This window comes from Apteryx mantelli, chromosome 5 (genome assembly GCF_036417845.1).
Source record: "Apteryx mantelli isolate bAptMan1 chromosome 5, bAptMan1.hap1, whole genome shotgun sequence".
In the NCBI taxonomy this organism is placed as follows: domain Eukaryota; kingdom Metazoa; phylum Chordata; class Aves; order Apterygiformes; family Apterygidae; genus Apteryx; species Apteryx mantelli.
Genome location: NC_089982.1, coordinates 72,785,674 through 72,810,328, shown reverse-complemented (window position 1 = coordinate 72,810,328; position 24,655 = coordinate 72,785,674). Strand labels below are relative to the sequence as shown.

General features: G+C 37.1%; 1 protein-coding gene across 1 annotated transcript in view; it reads right to left on the bottom strand.

Annotated features, from left to right (window-relative positions):
• The window catches only part of SLC2A9 (solute carrier family 2 member 9), a 108,805-nt gene that overhangs the window by 38,831 nt on the left and 45,319 nt on the right, over window positions 1-24,655 (bottom strand). Inside the window, exons 8-10 of the mRNA XM_067297253.1 lie at window positions 21,370-21,480; window positions 10,192-10,293; window positions 7,742-7,817 (exon numbers count right to left, since the gene is read on the bottom strand). Of these exons, the coding sequence (XP_067153354.1) occupies window positions 7,742-7,817; window positions 10,192-10,293; window positions 21,370-21,480 (289 nt within the window). The remainder of the gene's footprint in view (window positions 1-7,741; window positions 7,818-10,191; window positions 10,294-21,369; window positions 21,481-24,655) is intronic.

The window sequence follows — 24,655 nt, the reverse complement described above, 5'->3', positions numbered from 1 at the left end:
TTTTTCCACATGTCCCACCACCTGGGGTGAATCTCTTGACACATGGCAGAAGAGTCACTCTCTGGTTCAGAGAATGAACATTTAAGTATTTTTTACAAATAAGAACAGTATCAGCAACAAAGACTGAAAGTGCCTCATTCCAGTACATAACAGCCTCCCGGGCAGGTGGGCTCCCAGGCAAATAAGGATACTGTGTCTGGGTTGAACACATTTGGGGTCAGTTTTTTGTTTGTTTGTTTGTTTTTTACTATTTGGCTAGTAGTTAAAGTCTCCAGCAGCTTTATGAAACTACTAGATCTTCAACCCTCCCCAACATACATACAGGTATTTTTCAGTTCACCTGGCGGAATCAAAAATCACTTCCTTGCACAGCCCCTGTTGCAAAGGCACAATGGGTGAACTCAGAATTCAAGTAAGATAACAAAAAAATGCAGAATCTACACTCTTCCAGTTTAAGTCAAATTTTAGTATGGTTTTCTTGAAAGAGACACAGGTTCTGCAAGCATAGTTCAGCATGGTAATATTCCATGAAGCAGCAGCCATATAGATTTAATTGAGGAATTGGAGATAACTGCTTTTAGCTTTTTTTTTTCTTCCTTAAATAATATCACTCTAAGACAAGGTTAAAGAATGAAGATATTTCTCATGTAGCTAAGTCCATCTATCCCTAACTCTAAATTTTCGAGGAGTTGCACCTTATTTACTCACTCAAGAAAGTCTTTTCAAATAATACATTTGCTCATGGCACCTAACCCAAACAGCATACATGCTTTGCCAAGATATAAAAAATATTTGTTGTTGGCATTTTTCTTTGATTTGTTTTCTGCATTGATTTTTTTTTTTTGCTTGTTGTTTCCTTAGGAACCAGAACCAATCCCATCAGTCCTCTCTGCTTACTCTTCTATTGGATGACGCTTCTTTCCTTGAAATGTATCATATATTTCAGGTCCAATGTACAGTCAAGAAAAACATTTCCCTGAAGTTTCTGCTCTCTCCCTTGGGGTGAGAACTCTAAAATTATTTACTAACTTGTGTCCATATCAAAAACAATCTTGGAAAGCAGTATGCTTCTCTGCAACCAAATACCTTTATTTGTGTATAACTAACCAAATAAGCGCAATAAAACAAATGTCTGGAACAGCACAGCCTCCTCATCTCATAGAACAGTAAGTTATTTTTGAAGGGCATTTTTCTTGTTCAGATCATAGACTGCTACTGAGCTCCTGCACATGACTATTTTGAACACAAGGGTCCCTTTAATTTTTAGTAAATACATGAAAGCTTTCTGCTGTTTGTCTTTTGATATAAATGAGGAAATATCAAATCACATGGATGCCTGAGCATACCTGCTGCTAGCATTACTGTTTCAGTGCTTAGCAATATGCCTGAAAAACACTTGCAAGCTGAAAACCTGAGTTCAGAAAAATGAAACAAATAAAAAACTTGCCTTATAGTAACAGCTGATCCTAGCTGCAAGGAGCAGATAGAACTAACCCATATGCTAATCTCAAAGTGGGAGACAGCACAGTATCGAAGCTATCAAGTAAGTATCAGACATATCTGTACAAGTATCTCTAACGAGAGAAAATACTGCATTTTTAAAGGCAATTTTATTAATCTATTATTTATATTTAAAGCAGTGTGAGTTAACTTCCCCACATTATTTTCTATTTTCAGATGGTATAATTCTCCAAAGTACCAATAATTCAATGAATGTAAACTGAATTCATCCTAGATGAAGATCTGTATCTGCAGAATCATTAAAAACCACATGGGGTTTACTCTGAAAGGATGCTGAAAAGCTTCAAATAACTACAAGAGGAATTAGATGAGATACTAAGTTCTAGTAATACCATGACAATAGTACCTGTTTAACCAATATAAACAAGTGACCCTCGATCTTCTACAAAATGCTAAAAATACTAAAAAGTTGCAACTTAATGATAACAAATATTGGTTAATTCCATTGGGGGAAAAGCTCTTCCTGACCAGAAAAGTTGGAAAGTTATCACGAAGCTTCAGTCTCGTCTCAATACACTACCAGAGTGCTACAAGAGAATACTATATCTTTTAGGTGTGAAATTTTCCTGCTTAAAGATTGTCATAAAATATCTCTGAGAAAAAAGCCATAGGAAACAGCCTTTCAGTCTGGAAAAATCTGGAGGTGATATGATAAAAGTCTACAAGATCACAAGGAACTTGGGAAGGGAGGAAGAGGATCAATTGCTCTGTTTCTTCCAATTTAAGACCTAAAGGGCATCACACAAAGCAAAACAAAAGATGTAGTTATTCATATGGCAGGTACTGGATATGCGTATTTCTTTCCCAAAGGATGCCACGGATGCTAAAATTTTGCAATTTCAGATGGAAAAAGGACAAATCCATGGAAGACTACTAAAATCATAGTAACTATGCCTAGGAAGACCCTAAGCTGGAAAAACTTCATCAAAGTTCTTTTGCACTTAGTTGTTCTTCCTGAAACTCTAATATTAATAAGAAAGGCAGCATAACGTTGATTTTCAGCAGTGACTTTCCAGTTAAAAGATATGTGTATTATGACATTCCGATGGCATTGAACACTTTCCTGGGAAAAGACTTAATTTTAAGCCATTGGATAGTTACTAGTGAATATTACCTGCCCTACCTAAGAACACCCAGAAAAACAGATTTCTCACTGGACTACAGAGGTACAAACTATTAAATTTGGATCTTTGCGCAGTAATGAGGACTCAGAATCCTTATTCACAAGTCATTTCTGCTAGAATTTGTTCCACCAAAGCCACCAGTAAAAGGTTTAGTCCATAAATAAGAGAAGCATGACTGGACCTTAATTAAATTTTACCAAGTTTGAAGGTAAAATCCCAGAAAGAGTTCCAGTGAACTCATTAGGCATACTGTGAAAATGTTTCAAACTACAGTTTGTCACTAATGCTCAAGTTTCTGAAACCTGACTGTACTACATCTTGTCTTCATTACACTAGGACACGATAAGACTCATTCCTCTGTCTTCAGAGATCGATTAATTTAGGATGTGACTCACAGGTAATGATCTTCTCCTTTCTGTAAGACCGCCTCTACTGATCTAATAATGTCTTTCATAGAGAGAAAATTTAATCTAGGCAATTCATTGATTTCTTTGTTCTCCTGTGAAGTAATTCATGTCTTGTCTTTTTATGCAAAAGGGATGAAAAAAATCTGGTGTGTAACTTTAAGTGAGTTAACCAATAACCAAAAAATTTTACACTGCCTTTTGCACTGGGGCAGGAATAGAAATATGCAGCAGGTCACTGATGAGTATTATCTGTGCAGGGAGAGGATAAGATGATGATGATGACGATATTAACGAAACAGCTGCATGAGGCACTAGAAACTGGAAATGTTGTGGATACAGTGGACAACAATCTTTCTTATGTTGGAATCTCAGAGTAATGTTTCCATCCATTTATTTTACTCAAAGCATTGCTGTTTTAACTACACACCATATTTAAACTCCTGCCTAGCGTGAGGGGAACACTGAAAAAATTTTCTGTTATGGAGTAATTCTGAATATCTCATTGTTTTATATCTTCAGTTTTTTCAGCGTATTGTGTTTTATTTTTTAAGGAAACATAGACAAAGACAAATCCACAGAATTCCTCTACTATTCTTACTTATTCCTTACATAAAATTGCAATCTCGTGTCTGCAATAGCATGTTCTTCTTGTTAAATTATTAAGTTATATATTACTTTAATTAGTTATTCAAGTAAATTTTAGTTCACATAATAGTGATACAAAGTCATATTTCATACTAAGAAGCCCAAGAAATTCTGAGATTTCCCCAGGTAACTTCAATCTTTGCTGGAGTTATCATACGGGCCAAGTCCTGTGTTAGCCACTACTGCTAAGTGGCACAATTGCTCCAGAAATCCCGGCAGCTGGGTCTAGGCTCCAGCAGATGGGCCACGGAAGCACCTTGGCCTTCGGCTCAGACAAATTAACCACTCCTGGCTCGTCAACGCTGCCACCAACTGCACACGCACTAAGAAGTTGGGGCTGGACAAACCTACTTATGTGGATCAGCACAGTAGCTTGGTCCCAGCTTTAGAACTTAAATATCATTGCTTGCATGGAAAGGAGGCGCGTCTTCTTCACTAAGCCCTCTTTTTTTTGTGCAGTGGCAGCCCAATTTTAGATTCTTGTATGATTAAACAGCATCATGAGACTCAAGAAAACACAAAACAATTCAGGAAAGATGTTGTAGTATAAATAATATCCTTCTGTTTAGCTGGCCCATGCCTGGAAAGCTGAAAAGGAGCTCCCCAGTTTTGTAAACTGACTATAAAACCCTTTCAGGTGATGTCTTACATAAAGTTATAAGCTGAAAAAATCCTTATCAGGAGTCTTCACTTCTAAAGAAAAGTAGCTTACTTTTGCAAGGAGCATGAAGCTACCACTAGAATAAGCTACTAGTTGGTGCAAAAGCAGCTGGCAGGATATTTACATTACTTCTATACTCCATACTACCTCTCAGATACAAATATTTCCTCAGGCACATTGATATTAATCAATTTACAACCCTCACACAGCCTTCTACAAAGTTCATGGAAGTCACACATATAAAAATAAGAATGATACGTACTGTTCATCAGTATTTAAAATATTAAGGTTAGATTTTAACTGGATCTAACTGGCTGCAAAGAATAATAAGGGGAGTAAACATTTCTATTATACCTATGCAAGGGCCAGGCCGACGTCAGGTTTGTGCATACACAGATAAAAGACTACTTTCTCCCTCTAGGCCATTGTAGAAAAAAACAAGATGAGTTTGGAAAATGGTTTATCTTCTTTGTCCTAGTCGGTGCAGATGTGTCAGCACAGAAGCCCCATAAATTAATGTGGGCATGAGCTGGTGGCAGCAATTACTTCTTTCCTTCCTCCTGCTTCTTTCCCTTGGTCAACCCCCTTCCCAACACCACTACATAGGGTAAAGCAGGGAGAAATTTTGAGGCTTGGTGCCTCCTCTAGTTTATGCACCATCGCTTGCTCTGGATTGTGCCTAGAGACAGTCCTCAACCCTAAATTATTTAGGCTGAAATTTGAAATGTTACTTCTGTTACATAAAACAGATCAAAGGATTGGATCACAGGATAATTCAGGTCGGACGGGACCTCCAGAGGTCTCTTGCCCAACCTCCTGCCCAAAGCAGGGTCAGATGTGAGGTCAGGCCAGGCTGCTCAGTGCTTGATCCAGTTGGGTCTTGAAAACCTCCAAGCTTGGACACTGCACAGCCTCTGTTTGGCAGCCTGCTTGACTGTCTATTAGTAAAAGATATATCCATATAGTCACTCTGAACCTCTCTTGCTTGAGCTTACGCCTGTTGTCTCTCATCTACCCACCATACAACACCAAAAAGAGCCAGGCTCTGTTTCAGAGTCTCAGTCTGAGAAGCTTCAGACTCAGAGAAGTTTCACTGGCTCCATTAAAGCCAGCTGAAACATTGCTATTGATTTACTGCGGAACCAGAATATGATTATTTGCAACTTCTTCACAACCACTGGTGAACACAGGCAGCACCAATTCCCAAGGCTTCATGAAAAGCAAATCAGCATTGAGTGCTACTGAGCTGTTCCTACTATTGCCATGTATTAAGAATCTCTGAACATACATAGGGAGGTGGAGAGACCAGCTAGGTAGCTAATACAACATAATGTTGTTCATCTTTAAAAGCAATGGGCACAGTGAAAAACACACAAGATGATATAATCATAAAAATTTTCTGTAGAAAACGACTAAGTAATACTGAGAAAAAGCTGTTCCAGTCTTGCATATATCTGTGGACACATTGCTTCAAAACAAGTGCAAAATACAATAGAAAATCCTGAACAGTGTCGGTAAAGGGAATGAAGCTAAGCAAAAAAACCCAGAATCCATTCTGAGGAATAGTGATGCAGGGGGAAATGTAGAGCATTTATTTTAAAATCCTGGTGATGTATTGTAGGAAATATCGAGTTGCAAGTTCTAAAAATTGGTGGAACATATTGGAAATAGGGAACAAATTACTCTGCAAATTCATTTCAACAGAGTTTTCTGAAAGAAACAGGTGGGTGTTTCAAGTTCCTGTACTTACTTAAATTGTTTAAACTATTTATAACACTGAAAGGGGAGCTTTCAAGTGAAATAGAACTGCTTGCGCTTTCTGAATACCTCTTTTTAAAAAAATCTTTCAGTCTAAATAACATACATCAGCAATATTAAAGGCTTAGCTAGAAATGAGATTTGTCCTCACAGAGGACAAGGGGCCTGCAAGATTGCTTGCCTCATTGGCCTTGCTAGAAGAGCTGGAGGTGAGGAAGCAGAACAGTCTTTATAAGCCACCTACAGTCCAAAATTAGGTGCATTAATAATCAAAAACGGGGAGGTTGCAAGTTCCTAGTCAAGTCTATTTGACTCCTTCCATCTTCCAGTCAGTTACCACATGCAAAGGAATAAGCATAGGGTTTAATGACAACCTATTTCCCCAGGAGCAAGGGGAAAAGCTAATATTCTTGTCTTTTCCAGGTCTCCTTCTAAAGTAGCATAATTTTCAATCACCTTTTCCAAAAGAGGATTCACAGCATTACAGCTGTGTTTAGAGTTGCACAAAATATCAGCAACTCTTTCTTTCTACTAACAAACCACAATTGATTAATTAGATCACTTCAGTGGTGATGATGTATAAACAGATGATTAATGTTCAGTGTCAAACTCATTATAAAGGAAAGAGACAATAAATGGTGTGTGTTAGAAAACTGAGAACGCAGGGGAACAGAAATCTGGTTTCAGGTTTACAGCAGAACACATGTGAAAAACCTCCTATAAAAGCAGCTGATTTTTCCCCTCTTTGTAGGTTTGTAAGGGAATCTTTGAAAATTTAGGCACTGTTTTGACATTTTATTCTGTACATGAATTGAATTCAGATTAAATTTCTCTTTTTATCTGCAAATAATTTCTGTTAACATTTCATCACTTGATAACTGCATGGTCCAAGTCTGATCACTGAAGTATCTGAATGCAAGGGCAATACTGTTTAGGGTAATGCTACACTCAGTTAACTATAATGCATATTATGCAGTATTTATTAAAATGTATTTTCCGAAGACATGATGCAATCAGAATCATAGGATAATTTAGGTAGGAAAGGACTTCTGGAGCTCAGCTGATCCAACCCCTGCTCAAAGCAGGGCTAGCTTCAAAGTTAGATGAGGTTACTCATGAACTTGTCCAGCTGAGTTCTGAATACCTCCAAGGATGGAGATTTCACAGCCTCTCTGAGCAACATCTTACAGTGCTTAACCACAGTGTGAATTTTTTTCTCTTCTATCCACTCAGAATTGCCCTTGCTGAAACTTGTGACTGTTGCTCTTGTCCTTTCATTGCACGCCTCTGACAAAGGTTTGGCTTTATTGTATTTTTATTCCTTAAACATGTTCTTTGTTAAAGAAAATGAAATAAAAAAATTACAGCCAGGGAATAGTAGTCTGCATCTCAGCTATGGTGGCCAGCAAACACTAATACATCCCTGACAGCTAAGTGGCAACATGCATGCAGATTTTTAAAGCGAAGGTTGAGAACACTTTGTGGATAACCCTTTATTGTCTTAAAGCCCATGTGCTCTTCGGACATGCATAAAGTAATATTCCCTACTGCAAATTGTAAACATATTGCCAGTGCAAAAATACATGCTTTGATGTACAGCGAAACATGAAAAAATACAGACATACCTGGTCCAATGCAGAATGATGCAATAATTGCAAGAATGCAAAATATACTGAGGTAAGGAAGCCAGTGCACATTATTCTGGGTAGAAAAAAGATACTCATGTTAAGCAGGTCATATGTATCACCAGTAGTAAAAAAATCACAGAGAATGGATAGCGTTTTCCACACCTGTTTCTCTATTTCAGTTAGTCTAGGATTATTTGAGAAAATAATAGTATCTCTGTGGAATTTTATTAGGTGTTTTGCATTAAAGATCCTGTCCTCTGTGGAAACCAGGTAATGAAATACCAGACGATCTCTTGTACCACAGAAGCCACAATACTAAAAGTTTATGACACCGTGTGCTAAGGTTCAAGCCAATCTGGAAAGACTTTTTCTTCCCATCACACTGGTTCTGTGCCTCCATCCTCCTCAGATGTTTCTGCCATGTTTAAAAACAGCAGCTATGATGGCCTTTAGGGCTTCAAAGGTAACCAGTCAAAGGACAGGCTGAAGGCCAGATACGCCTTTCAGTAGCACAACTCTATCTAAACCTTAACACAGCATATGAAAGCCACAGTCCAGCAATTTTTAGCCATAGCTGATTTTGCATACAAGAAGAGCCATGTGCAAATAACAGGTACAGGGGAAAGGAGAACAAACTGTAAATAGTTCTTTGATGGAATTGTAAATGGAACTACCTGTCTTCCTCATGAGGCAAACTATCTTTCCACTTCACAGTAGATTTCGCTTGAATGATGGGAACTTTAACTTGAAATACTGTGAGCAATTTCTACTGAATTTCCAGGACACTGTTTCTTAGCCTTATATGTAAATACTCAATAATAATAGATTAGGAAAACCACATTCCTTTCTCTCTCCCATTAATTCTTTTTATCAGCAAAGTGCGAATGCCACTATTATAAGAATTTTACTAGTTTTGCAAGTCTGTTAAGATGCGTATAACTGCAGTACCACAAAATAGCACCTTGAGCTACACTGTACTGTACACTCGTCAAAATAGATCACTATCTTTCAGTTTAAATAATGACCTTCTGACTTCCCAGTTTGTTTTTGAAAAAGTTTTGAAAGTTTTTTGAAACTTCTGAAAAAGTTTTGAAAAAAATGTTTTTCCCAGTCTGGATTGTTTCCTTAGTTCTGCAAAAAAACATGCTAATGGTCTCCTAGGCATTAACATTAAGTAGGAGACTTGTAAATCAATCAAAATCACATACTCTGGAGTTCTCACCTGAATTCAGGCCCAAGGTCTCTCTCTAAAAGAGAGAGACAAGGTGCAAATACAGAGTAGACACAAATTCCCCTGACATCAAGCCTATTTGTATCCAGGATCTTTGCTCAAAGCAATACTAATCTCTAGTACTAAATAGATTGAGACACTTCAGAAAAGAAGTAAAACTGAAAGGCACTGAAACTTCAGCTATTTACAATAGCTGAAGGTCCTTATGCTTCAAACTTTTATTTTAAAAAGTTTGGAAGAGAATTCTTTTACTCAGCATACAAAAATTGCAATAACATCTGTCTTCTAGAGCATGTAGAGTACTTCACATGACAGGTATGTGAAGTAAAGTTTTATTATGCTGTACATACAGGTAAGTAAATACAGCTTTGCAGCGATGTTGCATATGCTTGCTAATCAAAATGACTCTTTTCACCCAACGAGCAAGATTTGAAAGTCAGATATAATGGTAAGACTCATTATACCCATGTTAGCAAAGACACAGAAATCAACAACAGCGGAATAAAAACTTGCTGAAAGACGACCCAAAAACATGCTAATCCAGACTGTCAGTTTTACTTCTCAAAAGCCCTCAGGGACAGAAGAAAACTGCGCATGACGATGGAAATGGAAGCTAAATAAGACAAACATTAGGTTGACTTAGACTAAGTATTAAGATTAGTTTAATCTTCCTCTGACCATCTAAAATAGTCAGTTGGGGAACTAACTGCTAATAACATCTGAAAACTTAAGCGCAGACATTCTACAAGGGATAAAGTCTTTATATTTTCAGTAAAAACATCAAAAAATTAACTTGAAAGAAACAGTAAAAGAGGAAAGTTTTCTCTACTGCAAAAAAACATCCAAGCCTAAGAATAAGGTTAACACATAAAGAAGGAAAGAAATTTCAAGAGTGCTTTACAAGCAAAGATAAAAATATAGAATATAACATTTCTCAACTATGGGTAAAATTGTCTTCAGAATAGTTCAGTTCCCGAAATGCATAAATCTTTCCATTAATGACAGCTGAATGTGACAAAGCCCCTATGGCTTTGAAATGCAAGAGCCACTATGGCTAACCAGCACATTTTGAAACCAACAGATTTATAACTAAACAAAACACAGACCTTTGAATCCTTACGGCAAACTGATTGGCTCAGGTAGGAATGTTGAGGCAGAGGCAGTGATTAAAATAGACAAAAGAGAGAGCAAAACTATGTAGTGACTACACTGTTACCTGTAAGGTCAGAGACACTGTCAGTACTGCAAAGAAGACGACCATCAACCCGAAACCTCCAATGAGAAGAGGTCTACGTCCAAGCCGTTCAATAACTAAGCCCTGAAAAACAAAAAGTGGCATTTAAATTTCTTGATAAAGCATTGAAGAAGTCAAACAATGTGATATGTTCTTCTTATAAACATAAAGACCAAAAATAAAATCAACTGAATTAATTGTATTATTTCTCAGCTATGGTGTGTTCATAATTGCTATCAGTTTACAGAATTTTACCTCTTTGTAAAACCAGGTCAGCATAGCATTCCTATTTAAAGCCACTACAAAAATCTTAAAATTGTCAAAAATCATAATTGATAATTGATAATAGTTTTATGCCTATATTTCTTCCTACAGAACAAATATGACCATATTGATAGGTAAAATGTGCAACTTTGTAACTTTAACTTCAATGACACTAGCGTGGTGGATCTCAGAGTTATTGCTACATTTAAATTATTGCATAGAAATTTAATAATAAATTTCACAAGGGCATACCTCATCTGCGTAAAAGTAATTAATATGAAGATGAGAACTAGGTAAAGTTTGATTTTTTTTATTCATAGTTTAGGGGAAAAAATACCAGGTTGATTGGAAATGCTTACAAATTTGCACCAAATTCCTATAATAATGCTGTTAAAATAAGTAATTTTGAAATTAAAAAATGTTAAAACAAATACTTTGATTTTTCCTTTCAGCTGCTCTTTAACTTCAATATCTCTCTGAATTTAAGCTTAAAAGGATAAAGAAAGATATGTTTTTACTATGTATAGGTTAAGTAATTTTTCTTTTACCAATATAAAATTTATTTTCAATTTCTTTTTGTCTGAATACAGAAAACCATTTAGTTATGACATAGAATAACTTAATTTGAATAGCCAGACAAAAGAAATCCAAATATCAGAAAGCCTGACTCAGAGAACAGGTTGTAACACTGATACTTGGGCATTCATGCATATTTCAAATTTATGTTTAACACGTGAAGCTAAATCAACTGAGTTTAAAAAAAATCATGAAATCTGAATATTTTTCTGCTGGAGAAGAACACAATGACAAGCTTCTTGAAACTGACTTTTCATTGCTTGTTGGACACACTAAAATACACAGGCAATATACATTTGGACCAGAACATTTTTTAATGTACCATAATGATTCATTACTATTGGCTTTCCTATGAGAAAGAAATTACACAAAGTCTAAAATGTACCGTTTCAAACAACAGCTTAAAGCCAGAATCACACAATTGTTTGGCATGTAGTTATTTATTTTAAACTGAAATCCCTCTTTCAGACATCACCTAAGCTAAAGGTAAAATGAGCAAATAAAACCTGGAGGAAGGACCTTAGTTTTGGGAGCCAATGCACACTGTTCCCTGTGAGCTTCTAGAACTGTGTTATAAGAAAGAATAAAGTCATTCAGGGTAGAGTGGGAAAAACGCCTTGCATGGTAAGCTCTACTCCCACGAGCTTCAAAACATGCCAACTCCCTCACTTGAGCAAGGTGAACTTCCACGCTAGGGAGTCCTGTGACACTGCAGAACAGAAGACAGCAGCTCTGAAGCTAGCATTAGTGTTCTTTATCTCTTTAAATGAGAAAACATACTCATTGTGACAGTTCCCACAGATTCTATAATAGAATTTAAGAGCCATGTTTAAAATAGAATCGCACTGATGTTATTAATGTTTCATGTCGTGCTCACATAGCCCAAATGCTCTTAAGCTACAACAGCTGCACTGTCAAAAACCTACAAGGTGCCAAATATTTTCAACCATGATAAATGAAACCATCTTGCATGCACATGTGGCCCCACATAAACTTAATCAAGAGACATTTAATTATGACTCTGAGGGGCAAAAACTTACCTGGTGGGTCCATACGAAGACTGAGATTCTGCAAAGTGTTCAGCAATAGATGCTGCACAAGTAATTTGACATACCAGTGAATTTCTTTATTTTTTGCAGTTTTGACTTGTTGGTTGTGATTAAGCAATCCTGGTGTTACACAAGCTGGAGGATTTTGTATTCAAGTGGGGCAAAGTATGAATGTTTCTCTCAGAGAGGAAAAAAGCTTCATAGAGGGCTAACATACAGAGCAAAAAGTGGGGAAAAAAGCATTAGATAGTTTCTGGTTGTAAAGCTCACCAAAAAGCAAACTCCTGTGAGGGAGGATAGTTTGGACTAAGTCCTCCAAGGAGATGCATGTATGCACTTGTGCATACATAAGTTGAGAGCAAATAGCATAGACATATTTGGGCAATTCCAGAATTAGCCGGTGAGGAACTCGTGCTTTTAATTAAGAGCAGCTCAAGCAATTGAGATCTGCAGGCTCCATGTTCATTTTACAGAAGATAATAATAGTTTCTGATCAATTTAAATTCTTTTTTATTCAGAGGCAAGTAGGGAAGACAACAAAACAAATGCACATGAAATCATGAGGTTTCCCAAGAGTTCATCATGCTGCAAAGACATTCCTATTTATTTAGTACGGCAGCACTAGAGGAACTTGAAAGGTTTAACTTGTGGGCACTCCCTGCAGTTTCTGCCCCAAAGAATTTACCATTATAATTCCTGGTGATGTTTTTATGGTTAATGGAATGGACCAGTTTTGTTCACTGAACAAAACAAACAATAATTTGGTCCTTATTCACTGGGACACCACAATATGCCAGAATTGCAGGGAATCATTTAATCATTTCCAGAGTTGATATCAACTAGAAACCACTGACAACACCAATAAAGCTAGGAAATGCAGACTCAAAAGGCTGCTCAATTAGACACGATTAACTTGCACAGTTATGGGGAGACAACAGCCTATTTCTATTTTAAAGCGAAAGACACCTCTAAGCTGATAAAACACATACCTCTTGTATCACCAGTTTCACCTTAACAAAACGCTTAGATGCCTGCCCACGGCAGAGAGTCGAGTGAGACGCATCAGGGCCCTGCTGAAACGGGGCACTGCACTGAGGCGAGCTCACGAAAAGCCAAAAGCAGAACTCAAAAACCTGCTACCTGCCTGCTCATAAAACTCAAAGCGGTGGTGTGGTGGACCAGCCCGCGAGGCCACTGCTGCGGGCAAGCTGCCTTGCTAGGGAGGGACGGCGGTGGCGAGGAAGCTGAGCAGAGATAACCCAGTCCATTTGCAGGTCAGCGCTCTTCACCCAGGAGTCAGTCCACAACAGCGAAGCCCCTCAGAAGGCCCCATCTTTCCCCAAGGTTGAGAAAATTGCGTTTGAACCTTTCTGGCACACACATGCTTCGACAGCCATTCCTCCAAATGGGTTAGGTTTACAGTATTCCTAAGTAAATTTATTTCCCGGTAAAATTTATTTCCCAATTCATTTTTGAGGATTTCTTAGGAAAACTTATGAGCATGCCTCAGTACTTCCATTTGCGCTCTTGGACTGTTTGTTCCCCTTTTCTTGATGGGAAAAAAAAGCTGTGATAAACTCAGTAAATACTTGAAAAGTGTTACAAATATTTCCTCTCTAATGGCAGGTTTTCATTTTTCCATGCTGTATTTGAGGTTGTAAACAGACAGTGATTTCATTTTTGGTTATGATTATATGTATCCAAAATTTTTTACCTTGCAAAACCCACTTAAGATGTTCATGATTCAAAAAAAAAAGGAAAATGTTTCACCAATTTTTAATTATTTGAGTTCTGCACACTCTACTGATATGCACTGGTAATGGTTATTGAAGACCCATAACAGTAAAAATATGGTAAAGTAATGGAATAACAAGTAAATGGAATAACAAGGATTAAAGGCTCAACTATAATGATAAAAAGAATACATAACTGTTTTCTGAGATAGCACATTAAGTTATTCGCCAAATCGTGTAGGCTGAAACTTGTTTATGTGTGATCATAAACATGCATTCATGCAAACCTATATCCAGAATTGCGGTAATGAACACAGCCAAAATTATTGAAAATGTGCAAAAGATGTTGCAGCCAAAATTCCCTCAACACAAATGTTTGCTGGTAATAAGGCAACTGATATGCAAACTAAGTGTAACAGATCACACAACTTTCTTTTGTCTGGCAGGAAACACTCGTGAAAAAAGTCAAAAAAGCAAATGTCAATCTTTTCACGAGCCAGCTGCAGATACTGAGGCTGACATAATGAAAGCAGAGCGCATTAAAAGAGACCAGACATGCTTCTGTGCAAAAACTGAGTACATGAACAAGTTCTATAGCCCAAAATGGAGGTCACCAAATATTGTTTCTTACTTATTTCCAGGCCTCAAATTATATTAAGAAAACTCCAATGCATTTTCTTGATATCTTAGCTCTGTAGAGAAGTTTTATCTATACGTTAACATTGTGTGCTATACTGACTTTTTTCTCGTGTATTTTGGATGTGGACCTGAATAAGAACATACATCTAGATTCAGACTTAATGTGACAAGCCAGCTCTGTCTTATTTCCATTTTAAATAGCAGGATTAGAATGGGTAATCACATTTATACTGCTGTCATCTCTATTCATGACACAATGTGTGGTATCTTGCATCCGAGAAAAGGAGAGTTACAGAAGACTGAGGGTTACAAATGGGTTTTTGATTCATATTTTTATGCATAACACTTATCTACTGCATGAATTATAAAGTTGCAAAATGAACAAAAAGATATTTTATTTAAGCAACTAAATTTGAATTTAGAGGTCCAGCACCAAGTCTGGCCACATATGCACAAGCCTTAAATAAATCTGTGCCTTTCCTGGCTCCTCTATATCAGTCTGCAAGGATCTCCATCAGTGGCATGGCAGGATTAGGCATTGCACATCACCCACAGTTAGCAGTCTAAAGACTATTACCAGCAACTAGTGGAACTGATTTCTAGGTTCAGTCTGAACGATTTTGCAGTAAAGCTTCCTGAGACAACTTCACATGACAGTGAAATTTCCCATTCACAGGAGAGAGTGCCCTTACTCAGTACCTTGCAGGCTAGCGAGCCCCGTCGAGAGATTTGCTCTAACCTGCCATTTGCTCGCAAGAAGCCTGAGACATAAACACCTTTTAAGATGCAGCCTGACACTCATTGCTGGGAGCCAGCATCATCATACTATCCACAAGGACTGCTACAGGCCTCCCAGGACGGACGTCCAGATTGCCAACTCTAGAGACTGGACCACCCTAACTAGGAGGTTGCAGGAGGCATTTATGCAGCTAATCTGCACTTGGGTGCGATGCAGCTGTTCTCTTTGGGTTTTGACCTTGCACGAAAGGGCTCTTTGATGTAGCGAATGGACTGTGGGCCAGTGAATACTGGAACGAGACTGTGGACATAAAGTTGTACTTCTTGGTCTGTCAGTTTTCTACTCCTTTCTATTGCCAATTCTTTCAGACTTTGTATCTTCCAGTAGTGACATAAATCTGAGTATTTTTCCAGTCACAAATTTGCTCCATAAAAATAACACACATTTACATTTGCAGCTGTGAAATGAGGATGAATTTATGATTAGAGAGTAATTAGTGACTCCCTGCATCCAAAAGAATTCAGTATTTTATATTCTAAATGAATCATTGAGTATTTCTTTGGCTTTTGCTTATTAGATGTACTTAGTGCTTTCTTAGGACTAAGCAAAGTGTATGTAAATCATCTGAAAATTCATGCTATTGAAATTTTATATAGGCAAAACAAATTAGCGTGGTAGGCAATTTTGGAAGCCAACTGTTTGCTCATGTAGGCAACTACTTATGGCTTCCTAAAATTATAGACTATGAGCTGCATAAATATTGCTCTTGGATAAAATTAAGAGTTTTCAGTGCCATATATTAAGGAAGGGAAAACATTTTTCAAAGCTTGGTAATTTTTTCCTAAATACTTCAAAAAAAAAAATCAATAATGAGGTCATCATTATATCTTTGGGGGTGGTAACACATCGATTAAAGAATATTTTTTCACTTCATAATTTTTTAGTAAAAAAGAGGCTTTGATAATCATGATTAATGAAAATCCCAGAAGCCGTCTGAGGCAATTGCAAGGTCTGACAGTCCTGGACCTGGACAGAGCACCTATCTTTTACACAGGGAGAAGGAAGTTGCAGTCTGACTTTTATCTCCCCCCACAAAACACTAGGACAAATTATTAAAAAATCAAATAGTCTGACAGCAACTAAAGGATGATAAGGTGATAAGAAACAGTCAAAACAGATTAGTTCAGGGCAGATCATGTCAAAGCAGTCTGACTTCCTTCACTGACAGGGAGGAAGCTGAATGGATAGAAAGAAAATGAAAAACATGATAGATTTTGACTTCAGCAAGCCTTTTGACACAGTCCCACATGACATTTTGTATTTGTGCATATGATTTTTTCCTTCCAAAAGTGCAGTATTGGTAGCTTTCATTGCTGAACTTTATCTTACTGATTTCAGAGCACACATCCTATTTATTAAAATCTTCCACAGTTCTTGCAAAACCTTTTCAATTCTCATTTTGGTGAGTTTGGATGACGCAGGAGATTATAAAAGACTCAAATTGTTATTATTGTTATATTAACTATATATATATATTATTAACAAAATATATTATTGTCATATTGTTAAAAGACTCATCCATATTGTTAATGAACATTTTGAGGATTAATTGACCCAGTACAAACTGTCACATAATCCCACTTGGTATTTCTTCATATGAAATTAAGTGTTGATAGCTACTTTCTGCAAACAGTTTTTCAGTTAGCTGAGCATCCACACTGTTATAATTTCACTATATCTCATATTCTCTAATCTCAAAATGGCAACTTTTCAGGCAATGTGTAGTTTGAATATGTAGAACTGTGAAATTCACTACTTTAGGATGTTGCAGCTTCTAAAAATATACACCAGTTAAAAAAGTAACTAGACAAATTCAGAGAAAAAAGATCCATCAAGGCTGTTAAAGACCAAGATGCCACCTTCTAATTCGGGAAGCCGTCAAGCCACAGACTGTCAAGGTCAGGGAAGCTCAGAGGAGGAAATGGAGGAAATGCCATGTTTGCCCCGTTCTTGCACTCTCCTCTATGCATTCCCTATGACCCCTATATAGGGTGGATGAATATTGATTCTGACCTAGTGCAGGCCATGTCACAGGGATTATATTGAAAGTCTTACTAAAAATAAGATTATAGCAAAACTTCCAAGAACCCTTGAGGTGCAGGTATTTGTCATCCCAACTTTTCACTTGCCACGGACTGGCTGTCACTTGAAGATATTTCCTCCTGCACTGACCGCAGTGGAGCCACACAGTTTCAGTGGAAATACATTACCCTTTGGATAACATTGAGAAAACATGTTAGAGATGAGGACGCTTACTGAAGTGTTTGGAGTACCCTTGTTTTAAGGTGTGCCATGCCCTGAGCAAGTAATCCCTTCTTGTATGTTAAGGTCTATTAACATTAAAAGAAACACAGAAAAAAGAAGTCTAAGACCCCTTTCTCATGACATCCCAAACTAGGATAACATCATCCCACATAATTCCTGCTTAAGAAAGCTACCTTCCTTCACTTTTGTGTGATACTGCAAAGATTGGAGGATTTCCTACATTCTTCCTTGTTCTTTTACTACTGAATTATATCTTAACTCATTCCAGGCTTCAGTGGCTCATCTCTGTCACAGGCTTTGGAAGAAACATTGGTAAAACCTTATCCATCCCATCACAGGAAATTCTTAAGGTATAATCTTCTTAATATTGTCATAGCTAGTCTCTTTCTGTGAACATTATATAAAGACCAAGAGTGATATCACAGATGGCAAAATTGGAAGTGGAATGCTTAAACTGAGTAATACTCCTTTTTATTCCCTTTGATCCACACTGGCATCATTGGAGGGAAAATCTTTTCACCTGTTTACTTCTATGTCCTTATCCATTCAATCTGTTACCTTGCCAAAGACAGACATTGGCAAATTTTTTTTTCCTGTCCATTAAGAGTAAGACAAGAAAAAAATTAAATTAACCTGGAAATTATTAAAAAAAACACAAAAAACAATCTCAACAAAGTTAACTATGTTTGTGGAATCCCCCTTAGTGGAGAATTTGAAGAATGGACTTCTAATAAACAAATATTGGCCAGAGAATGTTGCAGTTATACTGCATCCTGCTTCAAAGCACAGGGTCAAGCCAGGAAACTTCCCACTGAGACACATCCGTGAGTTCAAAATCTAAGCAGTATTTCATTGCAAAGGGTTCCACACTTCTTCAGAAGCAAACTGAAGTTAAGGGGACCTCTCATCAAAGTGCAGTTGTCTAACTAGTCCTCTTAACTGGATCCACGTTCAGTACAACGGATGGAGAATTCTACACATAACCAAGAAACGTGAGGAAAGTTTATATAGGAAGAATATGAAAATAAGAGATTTTATATGTCTGCAGATGTCATTTCAACCATTTTATGAAAAATATCTCAAGACCTTCAGTTAGAGGAAACAGTCTAGGATGGTAATTATAGTGCATCTATAGACTAAAGTGACTTAGCAGCCATCTTCTCATTAAAGTTGTACCAGCTCACCAGTCTGCTGATGACTCACGATGCCACATGACATATATTAGATACAACTGACATCACGTCCGGTGGCCTGTACGAATTCCTCATGTACTGACCGGATATCTCCCCTTTTCAGAGAAACCAGGAAAGTGAGCACACAACTCTACAGCACAGGTATTTCATGGAGTGTACTAGGAAGTAATGGTATAAGCACGAGTTGCAATCAAATGATATGAATGAAAGGAAAATGGTGATGTGTGTGGTTCATTTTTCAATGTCTTTTTTATGCAACCATTGGGATTTTTGCTTGAGAGGAAGAGTAATGGAGCTGTATGCAAAGCATGCTCCTAGCAGGCATATCAAGTGAAATGAGGCAATACAGTGCTATAAAAAGGATGATATATTATTTGCCTTTCCTCAAAGACCGCATCAAAATTATTATTACTATTGTTTTCATAAGGCTTTTCCTCCCAGGAGACACATTAAAGGGAGATTTTCAATGTTTTTCACAGTTTGAATGATATTTTAGCTCTTAAACATTATTCAGATTCTCTATGAAATAAATATATTTCAATCTTTTCCTTTAGCCTTTACATCAGGCTCATCAATAGAGGAACCCCAACTATTCTTTCTGAGATTCAGAGTCTGTGCACATTACCACCCAACATGTATAATGATAGAAGATGATACATGAGTGCATTCTGGAGCTCTCTGATAGCTATTCCATTTACAAGAAAAAAAATCTACTTCTAGTATTGATACGAGTATTTACTAAGAACCTGGAATTTATTGTGAGTAAAGGCCAGGTTTCTGCCAGCAATCATGCTAAAAAATATCAGGAAAATCATGTTGCTTTGTCCTGCTTCTTTCTGTCTTCCCTCTGAGTATTACATAAGACACATGAATCTGACTCAATATTTAATGCTGTCAAATACATTTTTAAAAAAGGAAAGCAAAAAGAGCAGCTGAGAGCTTGGAAGTGGGAGGAAACCTACTATCAGTAGTTCTAGGCATTAAAAAAAAAAAAATCAGAGGAAGTTACCTGTAGAAATAAGAAGCTGCAAAGTTTTCGATAGAAATATTGTGTGATCTTCCTTTGAACAGTAGCAAAGAAACATTTTTGAAGATTACTGAAATAAAATTAAGGCTACAAAGCAGCATTTCAGCGGAACAGAAAGAGCAAGTTTGAAGGGGTAGAAATTTCAATACATTAGCATTTCCAGAGGCACAGTAAGTAGATTGAATATAGAAAATATTAAAAATACACCTCTCAGGCATAAAAAGGTTACCACACATAGCAGGAACCAAAGCAGACACATCCACCTCATTATGTATGGACAATGTGTTCTGAATAAGCCCTGCAAACTGATAGCACAGAAGGAACTGAAAAGATGACAGACCCTATTTACAGAATGGCTTTAATGCCATGGAATCTTCTCCATGTAATTTTCCTCTGTTTCCACAAAAAAGAGGTGTTTTCTTCACTTAAATTACCAGCAGAATTATCATTATTATTTTTACATACATCTTAAACAAAGAAGCATTTCTGGAGTATCACAAAGAAGAAATTGTAAGAGGTTGGGATTTCCATACTTTACTAATTTGATATATTTTAAAAAGTCTCTTTTATTGAAAAAGTACTTGATGGTTTATCCCAAAATAGCAATACGGGAATTTACAAAGAGCAGAAGATCATCTTTATGACCTTTAAGATTCCTTATGTCCTAGACTATAAGAAAATACACTTGATAGCTAGATTTAGTTTAACATTTCATAGGTCATGAGTAGTTGCTATGCCACTGGAAAGGATTTTGGCCAAAACCATTCTTCTGACATTTAAAAATGCTTGTCTGGTGTGTCTGGTATTTTGCAAGCGCAGTTGGTATAGAATATAGGAAGATGAGAAAAAAATTCTAACAAAGTAAGAAAAATGTATTCATTCACAACCTTTCATTCCAAAAACGTCTTCATTATTTCTTATTTATGATAGTGCAAACAGAAAGATACTTCTTTTAGCAGCAAATAATGTTTCATCTACTGAAACTTTCAGTTTTAATTTCTTCAGGAAATGTATATTTTTTTTCTATTCAACTTTTCCACACTGAAATGGGAAAGAAAAAAAAAAAGTGCATGGATTTTTTTTTCTATTAACAAGTTGCTCTACCTTCAGTGCATAAAGGTACTTCACCTATGCAGGAGCTCACGCATTATGAAGCGACCTCTGCTCACCATCTGGGAATGAGCCAGCAACACTGCCTGATTTCCAGCAGGCACACAAGAAGATGCTGACACGAGGATAAACCACTATAATAGCCACTCTACCAGGTAAAGTCATTTAGGAATTATCATTTGTTGTACTCTGGGCCTTCCTGTTCCAGCCTTCCTCCTCTTCATTCATACAAACAGCTTCAGGATACACCAACCTTTGATGCCCCCTCTATGCAACTGAAATCAGAGAGCAGCTTCTTCAAAAACAAAAGAAAGCAAAACAAAAACAATTTTACAGGCCACAAAATTGGGTCTAGGATTAAACCCAGCAACATTTTGAATTGCATTATAAACCATTATACTTAATCCTCAACATACTATTTTGATTATATTTTAACCTGTGTAAGGAAATAAAATCAGTAATTTAAATATTAAGCACTTTAATGGACTTTTACAATCATACTTACTGAAAAAACAGCAGCCACAGTCTCAATAGCACCAGTACTTAGAGTAACATATGGGATTGTTTCATGGTTGATCCCTGCTTCACTGAAGATGCTGTTCGTGTAGTACCAGATCTGTAGCATTAAGAAGTAAATGCTTTATTAATCATTAGGGTTTAAACTGCATTCGGTTTAAACATCAGACTCATTAAAATACTGAGCACTCCTGAATGATTGAGGGCAGGAAGACAAATGAAGGGAAGGTGTGAATTTTGGGAGGATTGGTCACAACACTAAGTTATACCTCTGCTTGGAGACTCATGCAGAATTACAAGCAACTTTAACTCAGTTTAGCTTAATTCACTTTGGAAGTAAATTGAAGAAACTCACTTTAAGTTGGAACAACAGGATACAAACACAGTTTTCATGTGGCTTAGGCACACCACTTAAAATGCATGTTTGGGATGCTTTATGGAATATTTCACTGGCAAGCAAGGATAGATACAAGAACAGAAAAGAGATACTCTTAGAGGCATTGCAGAAACCGCATCTGTTCAGTCACAAAGTGTGAGATTTATCTCACTTGACTGCAACGTGGACATTACATCCAAGTCATCACCCTAATCCCTCTTTATTTTCAACAGAGAGAAAAGATAGTTTTAGAGTGAGAGTGTTTTGATTGAAAGGAAACAAGTGCTTTAGGATGCCCTGAATCACAGGCGGGAGAACCTGCCGCAGCTGGGCAGGAACACAGGGAACGCAGGGTAACTACCTCGGAGGAAGACCTTCATGGTCATTAAAACTACATTAAGTGGCGACATGCCAGACAGAGAATATATACTGGTAATACTTTAAAATAACATGTCTGGTAAGCATCAAGCACCACTCACATCACAAATAAAACCAGTAACTACATAATATGCTGGACTCAAGGTTATCACAAAGAGCTAGCCAAAGATTTCAGCTGCCAAAACATGCAATGAGGAGAGGCAGACTTGGAGAGAGAAAAAGATAACTGATTTTATTGAGAAGGTGCAAAACAACTGAAATAACTGATTATCAGGAAAAAAAAAAGTTCTAAAACACAGCAGATTACTTTTGACAACAAAAATGAAAGCCAGAGATAATGCATGGCCCTAAACATAAAAGTAGCAGTGATATTTTTTCCATGTGCTGTCCATGTAACAAACCCTAAAAGGACGAGCGCTGCTCAAGAAAAGGCTTGTCTGATGAATGGCGGTGTTTTGATCGCAAGAGGAAAACCCTGCTGTCTGCCAGCAGATTAGGCACATGCCACATCTGTTCACCAAGCTACTAAGTCAGGCGCTTTTTTAAAAACGTAAAAAGCTGTTTGTCCCAGACCAAAGGAGAAAAATCCAATTCAAACAAAAGTAACATAAAATACCAAGGACTAAAAAGTTACCTATATCACTTTACAGCTAGGGAGAAGCTGACTTAAGAATTTTATGCCTACTGCTCACACATCAGCCCTCACCCAAAGAGAGGCAGAGACAGTAAGTGATAACAGCAAATTTCTCTATATGAAGCAATCTGCATTTGTGTAATGTGTCGTGGTGTTAATTGTGTATTTCATTGGTGTCCTGGTACAGAGTACAGACTGAAGTAAAAATCAAGAGTCAGCTCCCAATTCACCTTGAAATATTTATGAGCGCTAATCAAATTTTTGGAAGCCAATACTCTGTCATCCTACTTACCAACCCTCCCCCATCCCCGGTAATTATAAGAAAAACAAGGTAACACAAAACCATGACAAAAGAAAAGTCTTTTTTTCCTGTACTACAAATTTTCAACAAGACTGTGGAAAAATTCATGCGATGGAATTTAGAAACCATGCAGTTTAGACATTTCACTCTTGATATCAGTTCTGCATAGCAGGTAGAGCTTCTAGAAAATGATGGCAATATTGTAGGTATACTAATCTTGAAAAAGAACAAAATTAAAGAAGCTAAAGAGTCACCTAAGTAGACAACGCCTGAATACATTTGCCAAAACATAGCAACTAGGCCATAAAAAGTTTCACAAGTGATTTTACAGAAGAGAATGAGAGACTATTGATATAAGAGCTGTGGTAACATAGCTAGATAAAAAAATGGCATAGCAAAGGCAGGATGAGGTTCAGTGAGTTATTAACCTCTGTAACAGCACAAAATTAAATTAGGGTAAAAATTAACATGTAGGTACACATTTTAAAAGCAATAAAGGTAAATGTTTTTCAGACTGTGTATCCTTTGCCAGGGAAATACATTGCTCTAGGCTATTACTGAGACAAACACTACTCACTAGGTTAATGACAACTACTCTACTTTCATTTAAGTAATTTTTATAACTTGGCCTTTGTTAGTTGATATTTTGGACTAACAATTCTTGAACTAAAAGAGCTGGGGAAAATGGGGCAGAAGGTCCAAAAATCCCAAAACTACCATTGTCTTGTCCAAAGCATTACAGGGACATCAGATTTCTTTCATCCATGGTGGGTTTCTGTTGCTCCACAGCATGAAGCAAAACTTGAAGTCACCATTTTGGTCATTTAATCAGTTGCCAAAAGCAATGGCTATATCAGTTTGATACAACTGCTACAGCAGTTTGAACTCTATGAGTTTGGAGACAATGTTTTAGCATTCTTGTCCTTAGCTTATAGTTAGCTATATCAAATTTAAGTTTTCTTATCATAAGCTTTTACCTCTACAAGCTCTTACCTTAAAGTGGCATTTGTTATATGCTATCAGTGGTGTTCCCAAACTTTTTCACACCAGAGACACCTTGGAAAATTGACTCAATTTTCCAGTCTTTTTATGTCTCATTCAGCTCCTATATACATCCTTTCCTAAAATTTTCAACTGTTTTCCGTTCAGTAGGGAAAGAAGAAGGCAAAAAAGAAGAAAAGATGGGCAACAACACATATTTGCACTGCTGCCCCTTCTGCCCTCATCCCTTCCCATGCAACCTGAGGACAAGTCTTCTCTCGAGCAAGTTTGAAGAGCATACTGTGGTAGGACTTTCACATCCTACTGCTCCATGCTTCCCCCATCCCTAGGATGATTTCCTGCCATTTGAAATATAGCTCCCTGGCTTAAGCCTAGACCCCACAGAAATCAAGGGATCCCACTTTGGAAAGGGCTGTGTTAAAGCAATATGCAGTGCAGTACATTGTTGGAATAAGATAAAATTCACAAATGAGAACTTAGTTTTGTGCTTTCTCTAGAACTGAGAAGGTATATAGAAATAGTGATGGAAGGTAAATACATTTATTATGGATAATATGCACCACAGAAATTTTCTTAGACTAATA